The sequence below is a fragment of the Toxotes jaculatrix genome, chromosome 19 (genome assembly GCF_017976425.1).
Source record: "Toxotes jaculatrix isolate fToxJac2 chromosome 19, fToxJac2.pri, whole genome shotgun sequence".
NCBI lineage: Eukaryota > Metazoa > Chordata > Actinopteri > Toxotidae > Toxotes > Toxotes jaculatrix.
The window spans coordinates 2,348,190-2,357,649 of record NC_054412.1 but is presented as its reverse complement, the minus strand read 5'-3'; the positions used below and the strand labels follow the sequence as shown (position 1 = coordinate 2,357,649).

The 9,460-nt window shown below is 40.6% G+C and overlaps 2 protein-coding genes across 3 annotated transcripts in view; both read right to left on the bottom strand.

Annotated features, from left to right (window-relative positions):
• LOC121200064 (gastrula zinc finger protein XlCGF57.1-like) overlaps positions 1-9,460 on the bottom strand; it is a 36,223-nt gene that overhangs the window by 21,168 nt on the left and 5,595 nt on the right. The gene's annotated exons all lie outside the window — the stretch shown is intronic.
• LOC121200063 (gastrula zinc finger protein XlCGF57.1-like) lies at positions 982-9,127 on the bottom strand. 2 transcript variants are annotated; one of them, XM_041065120.1, is made up of 4 exons: positions 8,900-9,127; positions 8,374-8,772; positions 5,438-5,836; positions 982-2,678 (listed from the first exon to the last, which is right to left on the bottom strand). In XM_041065120.1, exons 1-4 carry the CDS (start codon positions 9,069-9,071, stop codon positions 1,444-1,446), a joined length of 2,205 nt encoding a protein of 734 aa, XP_040921054.1. In that variant the 5' UTR covers positions 9,072-9,127; the 3' UTR covers positions 982-1,443. The 2 variants fall into 2 exon arrangements, with proteins under 2 accessions (XP_040921054.1, XP_040921055.1); XM_041065121.1 differs by lacking the exons at positions 8,374-8,772; positions 8,900-9,127 and adding an exon at positions 5,964-6,233.

The window sequence follows — 9,460 nt, the reverse complement described above, 5'->3', positions numbered from 1 at the left end:
ATTTTCTCAAAAACCGACAGTGCGCCTTATAAGCCGATGCGCCTTATATATGGATCACGGTACGGTAGCCATGGTCGATTACCATGGCTACCGTAGTCAGGGGGCGTCGCCGAAGTAAGAGCGGTAAAAACCATAGATTGTATAGTAAAAACGGTAAAAATTCCGTCGAGTTGTTGTTATATTGTTATTGCTTTGCACTATTTCGAGAGTTACTATATTGTGATTGGACTAACGTTTGATTTACCGTAGCGGTATCATAATGTTTCTTTAACGTATCTACTAGGGAAAAGCCCTCCACGTTTGTGAATGTATTAACTACTTGATAAAAAAGTTGCACTACCTGTTGTACCTTGCTGTTGCTAAAAGATAATACTACGTCACTAACGTTACCTCGGGAAACAAATAAAACAGCTGTTCAAATAGCTTTGAACTGTGACAAATGGAGTTGGAAATACATTGTTTTCAATGGAGGAGGCGCAAATATCGGCAAGAGCTACCGGTACGTACGTTACCGTATTGTGAATGCACTAATTTGTTTTGGGAGTGAACGGAGTTGTCAGAACGTTGGTTTGTGTTCTATCAATAAAGTTTCACTGACTTATCTGTTTTGTTTAGCGCAGCTCCATCTAGTGGATGCATAACGCAACCCCAGCCACTACAGTAGTTTCTATTCTATGCGCCTTATAATACGATGCGCCTTATAGTAAGGAAAATACAGATAAGTTAAACGAGCAATGACTGTAAAAATACATCTATATTTCAAATGTTAAACGAAATTAGTTTCAGCAAAATGTAGTTTCAAGTATGAAACGTGAAAGTGATCGTGTGTAATGTCCCGCTAGTTTTGTGCCAATGTTCCTTTATTGCCACCACTTAGACTGAAGATGCTCTTAGTTACCCTGACCACCCAATGCATCAGTTTGCAAAGATCAGTCTGAATAACCAGCAGTGAAAGAAATATTCTTGCAATCAAAATTCCATCACAATACAAGTTTATTAATATGGTACATTTTCTAAAAGGAAGTAAAAAAAAAAAATCAACAACTTTTGATCAAATCAAAATTACATAAAAAGATAAAATGAAAGGACATGTTCTGGACAAAAGGAAAAAACTTTAGGTGGAAAGAATAAAACATGAGTGACTCACATTGATTCACAACCTCAACTCATGCACAGTGACACAGAAAAAAGCATTCCGCCTTAAAAGTTGCCCTTAGCTGCCAGTAGCTTTTGAGCACCACAATGAATAGATTTTTTTTTCTACCTAGCTATCATTAACTAATAAAGATGAAAAGGCAGAGAAACATCCTTTCATTCATCATTCACTCAGACTGTTTCTTCATTTACGATGCAAAGAAATATTAAAAGGTCTGTTAAACCTGAACAGCTGCTACTGCATCCACTGCCTGCTGGAAATCAAAGTTTGTATGAAATATACGACTTTTAACCTGTATGAACACTTGCATGACTTTTAAAGTCTGACAATCGAGAGAACCTTTTCCCACAAGTGTTGCAGGGATACGGTTTCTCACCCGTGTGGATTCTGCGGTGGTTTCTCAAGTTACCATGAGACACAAAATTCTTCCCACATATTTCACAAGAATATGGTTTCTCACCTGTGTGAGATCTCATGTGGATATTCAAATCTTCTTTATATGGATAACGTTTCCCACAAGTTTGACAAGAATATGGCTTCTCACCTGTGTGAGATCTCATGTGCTTTTTCATATCTGAATGCCCAGTGAATCTTTTTCCACACGTGCTGCAGGAGTACGGTTTCTCACCTGTGTGAGTTCTCATGTGGGCTTTCATTGATGAACTGAAAGAGAATCTTTTTCCACAGGTGCTGCAGCAGTATGGTTTCTCACCTGTGTGAGTTCTTCTATGGTCATTCAAGTGACTATGACTGGCAAAACCCTTCCCACATGTTTGACAAGAATATGGCTTCTCACCTGTGTGAGATCTCATGTGGACTTTCAAATATTCTTTATATGGATAACGTTTCCCACAAGTTTGACAAGAATATGGCTTCTCACCTGTGTGAGTTTTCATGTGACTTTTCATCGTTGACATAGAGCCGAATCTTCTCCCACAGGTGCTGCAGGAGAACGGTTTCTCACCTGTGTGAGTTCTTCTGTGGATCAAAAAGCCTTCTCTACTTCTGAGATGCTTCCCACACATATCACAACAATATCGTTTCTCTCCTGTGTGGACTCTCAGATGCTCATTGAATTTGCTCTTATTCTCAAATCCTTTTCCACAAGTGTCACATTTGAAAGTCTTCTCACCTGTGTTGGAAACACTGTTGCTGTGTTGACTTGACTGTGTCTTTGTCTCTACATTTCTACTTAATTCTGAGTCCACATGTTTGCTTCCTGTCTGATCTTGGCTCTCATCTACAGGAGAGCTGTGAGAGAGGAGCTGCTGGTCTCTGCCTGGTTCTGGTTCAGTGTGGTCACTTCCCTCATAATCAGGAGTCAACATAAAGGCATCAGTCTCCTGCTTCAGTACAAGCTGCTCTCCCTCCTGACCGCTGCAGGTTTCCTCCTCCTCCTCCTCCTCTTTAATCTGTGGTGGATCTGGGTCCTCTTGGTCCAGGCTGGAGTTCCTCTCCTGGTTACAGAGCTGCTGGTCACTGAGAACCTCCTCCTCCTGACAGACATGCTGCTGTGGGAGCTCTGGAGGAACAAAGAGACACAACAAACAGGTTTATTCTTTTCTGGATGGAGAAACACAGTGAAATGAGTCCAATGTAAGTCACGTCCCTTTCTTAGTGATTATTAAGGCCATTCTGCTTTTACACACCTATCCTGTGTAACTTTATTTCAGGTTGCCAAACGATATCCAGCAGTCTGCGCTGACGATCGACCTCTGCCTCGTAGTCGACGATAATTGTTTCAAAGACTCCGAATATTTCTTCAGCAGCAGCAGTTAGTCGCTCGGTGACAAAGTCTCTCAGATACTGAACCGAAGACATCGCTGCTCCGTTACAACTGGAATATTTAGCTGAGATACTCCCACACCACCGTCTGTCCGCTAACTGCACACATCCACACAGCTAACGATGCTAGCTCTTTCTTTGTACTTCCGCTGGGTGTCACACTGTGAAGTTCCGGCGGATGGAGAGAGTCAGTTCTATTGTTCCTGCTTCAGTTAAGATTTTTACATCTCTGTCGCTTCGTTTATTAGGAAATTAGGTTATTTTCTCTCCACGACTACATTTCACTGAGGACTTTTTGAAAATCATCTTCCGTAAAATCAAATAAGTCGAGATGAAAGAATTTAATACAGATAAGTTAAACTAGCAATGACTGTAAAAATACATCTTTCTTCAAAATGTTAGTAAATTAAACAAAATTAGTTTCAGCAAAATGTAGTTTAAAGTATGAAACGTGAAAGTGATCATGTGTAACGTCCCGCCAGTTTTCCTTAGGCCTAACATGTAAACAGCATTTCTTCTTGTAGCAGTTTGTGGAGATGGAGCAGAACTTGAGTAAATGTGCTTGGTTGCACATCACTGCTGTAAATAAATGTGTTAAATCTGAGACACGTCCATTAATCAAACAATCAAATTACATCATATCCTACTTTAACTTAACCTCCAGCAGCTGAGCTGTCACATTGAAACACCTCCTGTATGTTAGAATTCATCACTAAGAAATCAACTCTTCTTCACTGCAACTACTCTGAATGTTACTGTCAGTCACTCTGATCTGCAGCTGTGATGAACAGAGTTTGCTTGTAGCTCTAGACTTCAGTGTGAATGTGGTATTGTGACATTACCACCATACAAAGCTTTATTCTTAGAACAAATACATGAGTTCAGAAAAACAGCATTTCATTGCCAATGTTCCTTTATTGCCAACACTTAGACTGATGATGCTCTTAGTTACCCTGACCACCCAATGCATCAGTTTGCAAAGATCAGTCTGAATAACCAGCAGTGAAAGAAATATTCTTGCAATCAAAATTCCTTCACAACAAAAGTTTATTCATATAGTACATTTTCTAAAACCAAGTTGAAAAAACAAAAACTTCAGCAACTTGTTTTTGTTTTTCCTTTGAAACTTGAAACAAACATTTTATCAAGTTGATGCAATCGAAAATACATGAAAAGATAAAATGAAAGAACATGTTCTGGACAAAAGGAAAAAACTTTAGGTGGAAAGAATAAAACATGAGTGACTCACATTGATTCACAACCTCAACTCATGCACACCGTGACACAGAATAAAGCATTCCACCTTAAAAGTTGCCCTTAGCTGCCAGTAGCCTTTGAGCACCACAATGAATTGATCTTTTTTTCTACCTAGCTATCATTAACTAATAAAGATGAAAAGGCAGAGAAACATCCTTTCATTCATCATTCACTCAGACTGTTTCTTCATTTAGGATGTAAAGAAATATTAAAAGGTTTGTTAAACCTGAACGGCTGCTACTGCATCCACTGCCTGCTGGAAATCAAAGTTTTCTGAGCTACGTTTTCATAGCCTGTTAGATGAGCTTGATCTGTCTGCTGTCAAACTTTTCCTTAAAGCGGATGTTTTCAGTTCAGCCTCTTTTGCTTGGCACAAATAAATGAAATCATTAGAAACACGAGCTTCTTTTAACCTGCTGGTTAAGATCAACAGCACATTTGGTTGTTGCAAACTGAATCGATTATGTGTTTATTTGCATATAAAGTGAGGAAGTGAGATTCTACCACAAGTGTTCAATGGAGACGCATTTGAACGCGGAGTGTGAAGTGACACTCTTAGAGCTGCCCACTTGTGATGGGATCACCTGACACACATGATAATGCCAGGTCTGAAAGCTCTGACATGTGTTCTGTAAATATACAACTTTTAACGTGTATGAACTCTTGCATGCGTTCTAAAGGCTGACGACTGAGAGAACCTTTTCCCACAAATGTTGCAGGGATACGGCTTCTCACCTGTGTGAGTTCTCATATGCGTTTTCAGACCTGAACGAGAAGTTAATCTTCTCCCACATATGCTGCAGAGGAACGGTTTCTCACCTGTGTGAGTTCTTCTGTGGGCAATCAAGTTACTTTGACACCGAAAACTCTTCCCACATATTTGACAAGGATATGGCTTCTCACCTGTGTGAGCTCTCATGTGCCTTTTCAGACCTGAACGACCAGTATATCTTTTTCCACAAGTGCTGCAGGAGTACGGCCTCTCACCTGTGTGAGTTCTCATGTGGACTTTCATATCCGCATTAAAAACAAAACGTTTCCCACATGTTTCACAAGAATAAGGCATCTCACCTGTGTGAGTTCGTCTGTGGGCCAAAAGGCCTTCTCTGCTTCTGAGATACTTCCCACAGAAATCACAACAATATGGTTTCTCTCCTGTGTGGATTCTAAGATGCTCATTTAAAATGTACTCATACTCAAATATTTTTCCACAAGTGTCACATCTGAAAGACTTCTTACCTTTGTTGGAAACACTGTTGCTGTGATTCCTGTTGTTGTGTTGTGTCTTCTGTGTCTTTGTCTCCGCATTTCTAGTTAATCCTGAGTCCACATGTTTGCTTCCTGTCTGATCTTGGCTCTCATCTACAGGAGAGCTGTGAGAGAGGAGCTGCTGGTCTCTGCCTGGTTCTGGTTCAGTGTGGTCACTTCCCTCATAATCAGGAGTCAACATAAAGGCATCAGTCTCCTGCTTCAGTACAAGCTGCTCTCCCTCCTGACCGCTGCAGGTTTCCTCCTCCTCCTCTTTAATCTGTGGTGGATCTGGGTCCTCTTGGTCCAGGCTGGAGTTCCTCTCCTGGTCACAGAGCTGCTGGTCACTGAGAACCTCCTCCTCCTGACAGACATGCTGCTGTGGGAGCTCTGGAGGAACAAAGAGACACAACAAACAGGTTTATTCTTTTCTGGATGGAGAAACACAGTGAAATGAGTCCAATGTAAGTCACGTCCCTTTCTTAGTGATTATTAAGGCCATTCTGCTTTTACACACCTATCCTGTGTAACTTTATTTCAGGTTGCCAAACGATATCCAGCAGTCTGCGCTGACGATCGACCTCTGCCTCGTACTCGAAGATAATTGTTTCAAAGACTCCGAATATTTCTTCAGCAGCAGCAGTTAGTCGCTCGGTGACAAAGTCTCTCAGATACCGAACCGAAGACATCGCTGCTCCGTTACAACTGGAATATTTAGCTGAGATACTCCCACACCACCGTCTGTCCGCTAACTGCACACATCCACACAGCTAACGATGCTAGCTCTTTCTTTGTACTTCCGCTGGGTGTCACACCGTGAAGTTCCGGCGGATGGAGAGAATCAGTTCTATTGTTCCTGCTTCAGTTAAGATTTTTACATCTCTGTCGCTTCATTTGTTTATTAGGAAATTAGGTTATTTTCTCTCCACGACTACATTTCACTGAGGACTATTTGAAAATCATTTTGCGTAAAAACAGTAAAGGTAAAATAATTTAACACAGATAAGTTAAACTAGTAATGGCTGTAAAAATACATCTATATTTCAAATGTTAAACGAAATTAGTTTCAGCAAAATGTAGTTTAAAGTATGAAACGTGAAAGTGATCATGTGTAATGTCCCGCCAGTTTTACTTAGGCCACAACATGTAAACAGCATTTCTTCTTGTAGCAGCTTGTGGAGATGGAGCAGAACTTGAGTAAATGTGCTTGGTTGCACATCACTGCTGTAAATAAATGTGTTAAATATGAAACACTTCCATTAATCAAACAATCAAAGTACATCATATCCTACTTTAACTTAACCTCCAGCAGCTGAGCTGTCACATTGAAACACCTCCTGTATGTTAGAATTCATCACTAAGAAATCAACTCTTCTTCACTGCAACTACTCTGAATGTTACTGTCAGTCACTCTGATCTGCAGCTGTGATGAATAGAGTTTGCTTGTAGCTCTAGACTTCAGTGTGAATGTGGTACTGTGACATTATCACCATACAAAGCTTTATTCTTAGAACAAATACATGAGTTCAGAAAAACAGCATTTCATTGCCAATGTTCCTTTATTGCCACCACTTAGACTGATGATGCTCTTAGTTACCCTGACCACCCAATGCATCAGTTTGCAAAGATCAGTCTGAATAACCAGCAGTGAAAGAAATATTCTTGTAATCAAAATTCCATCAATAAGTTTATTCATATAGTACATTTTCTAAAACTAAGCACAAAAAAAAACTTCAACAACTTGTGTTTGTTTCTCCTTTGAAACTTGAAACAAACATTTTACCAAGTTGATGCAATCGAAAATACAAAAAAAGATAAAATGAAAGGACATGTTCTGGACAAAAGAAAAAAACTGTAGGTGGAAAGAATAAAACATGAGTGACTCACATTGATTCAAAACCTCAACTCATGCACATCGTGACATAGAAAAAAAGCATTCCACCTTAAAAGTTGCCTTTAGCTGCCAGTAGCCTTTAATCGATTATGTGTTTATTTGCATATAAAGTGGGGAAGTGAGATTCTACCACAAGTGTTAAATGGAGACGCATTTGAACGCCACGTGTGAAGTGACACGCTTAGAGCTGAGCACTTGTGATGGGATCACCTGAGACACATGATAATGCCAGGTCTGAAAGCTCTGACATGTGTTCTGTAAATATACGACTTTTAACCTGTATGAATTCTTGGATGCCTTTTAAAGCTTGACAACTGAATGAACCTTTTCCCACAAGTGTTGCAGGGATATGGTTTCTCACCTGTGTGGATTTTGCGGTGGACTTTCAAGTTTCCATGAGACACAAAATTCTTGCCACATATTTCACAAGAATACGGCTTCTCACCTGTGTGAGATCTCATGTGCCTTTTCAGATCTGAATGACCAGTGAATCTTTTTCCACAGGTGCTGCAGGAATACGGTTTCTCACCTGTGTGAGTTTTCATGTGCGCTTTCATCGCTGACATGACAGTGAATCTTTTTCCACAGGTGCTGCAGCAGTATGGTTTCTCACCTGTGTGAGTTCTTCTATGGACATTCAAGTGACTATGGAACCCAAAAGTCTTCCCACATATTTGACAAGGATATGGCTTCTCACCTGTGTGAGATCTCATGTGGACTTTCAAATATTCTTTATATGGATAACGTTTCCCACAAGTTTGACAAGAATATGGCTTCTCACCTGTGTGAGTTTTCATGTGTTTTTTCACTATTGACATAGAACCAAATCTTCTCCCACAAGTGTTGCAGCAGTATGGTTTCTCACCTGTGTGAGTTCTTCTGTGGATCAAAAAGCCTTCTCTGCTTCTGAGATACTTCCCACAGAAATCACAACAATATCGTTTCTCTCCTGTGTGGATTCTCAGATGCTCATTTAAAATGTACTCATACTCAAACGCTTTTCCACAAGTCTCACATTTGAAAGACTTCTTACCTTTGTTGGAAACACTGTTGCTGTGATTCCTGTTGTTGTGTTGTGTCTTCTGTGTCTTTGTCTCTGCATTTCTAGTTAATCCAGAGTCCACATGTTTGCTTCCTGTCTGATCTTGGCTCTCATCTACAGGAGAGCTGTGAGAGAGGAGCTGCTGGTCTCTGCCTGGTTCTGGTTCAGTGTGGTCACTTCCCTCATAATCAGGAGTCAATATAAAGGCATCAGTCTCCTGCTTCAGTACAAGCTGCTCTCCCTCCTGACCGCTGCAGGTTTCCTCCTCCTCCTCTTTAATCTGTGGTGGATCTGGGTCCTCTTGGTCCAGGCTGGAGTTCCTCTCCTGGTCACAGAGCTGCTGGTCACTGAGAACCTCCTCCTCCTGACAGACATGCTGCTGTGGGAGCTCTGGAGGAACAAAGAGACACAACAAACAGGTTTATTCTTTTCTGGATGGAGAAACACAGTGAAATGAGTCCAATGTAAGTCACGTCCCTTTCTTAGTGATTATTAAGGCCATTCTGCTTTTACACACCTATCCTGTGTAACTTTATTTCAGGTTGCCAAACGATATCCAGCAGTCTGCGCTGACGATCGACCTCTGCCTCGTACTCGACGATGGTTTTTTCAAAGACTCCGAATATTTCTTCAGCAGCAGCAGTTAGTCGCTCGGTGACAAAGTCTCTCAGATACTGAACAGAAGACATCGCTGCTCCGTTACAACTGGAATATTTAGCTGAGATACTCCCACACCACCGTATGTCCGCTAACTGCACACATCCACACAGCTAACGATGCTAGTGCTGTGTTTGTTTACTTCCGCTGGGTGTCACACTGTGAAGTTCCGGCGGATGGAGAGAATCAGTTCTATTGTTCCTGCTTCAGTTAAGATTTTTACATCTCTGTCGCTTCATTTGTTTATTAGGAAATTAGGTTATTTTCTCTCCACGACTACATTTCACTGAGGACTATTTGAAAATCATTTTGCGTAAAAAAAAAGAGAGATGGAAGAATTTAATACAGATAAGTTAAACTAGCAATGATTGTAAAAATACATCTTTCTTCAAAATGTTAGTAAATTAAACGAAATTAGTTT

Excerpts from the sequence above, each read along its gene's own strand:
- LOC121200063 (XM_041065120.1), bottom strand. The coding sequence starts at position 9,071 with ATGTCTTCTGTTCAGTATCTGAGAGACTTTGTCACCGAGCGACTAACT. Across the intron at positions 8,773-8,899 it reads AATAAAGTTACACAGGATAG|AGCTCCCACAGCAGCATGTC; the intron begins GTGTGTAAAAGC and ends TTGTTCCTCCAG. Across the intron at positions 2,679-5,437 it reads CAACAGTGTTTCCAACAAAG|AGCTCCCACAGCAGCATGTC; the intron begins GTAAGAAGTCTT and ends TTGTTCCTCCAG.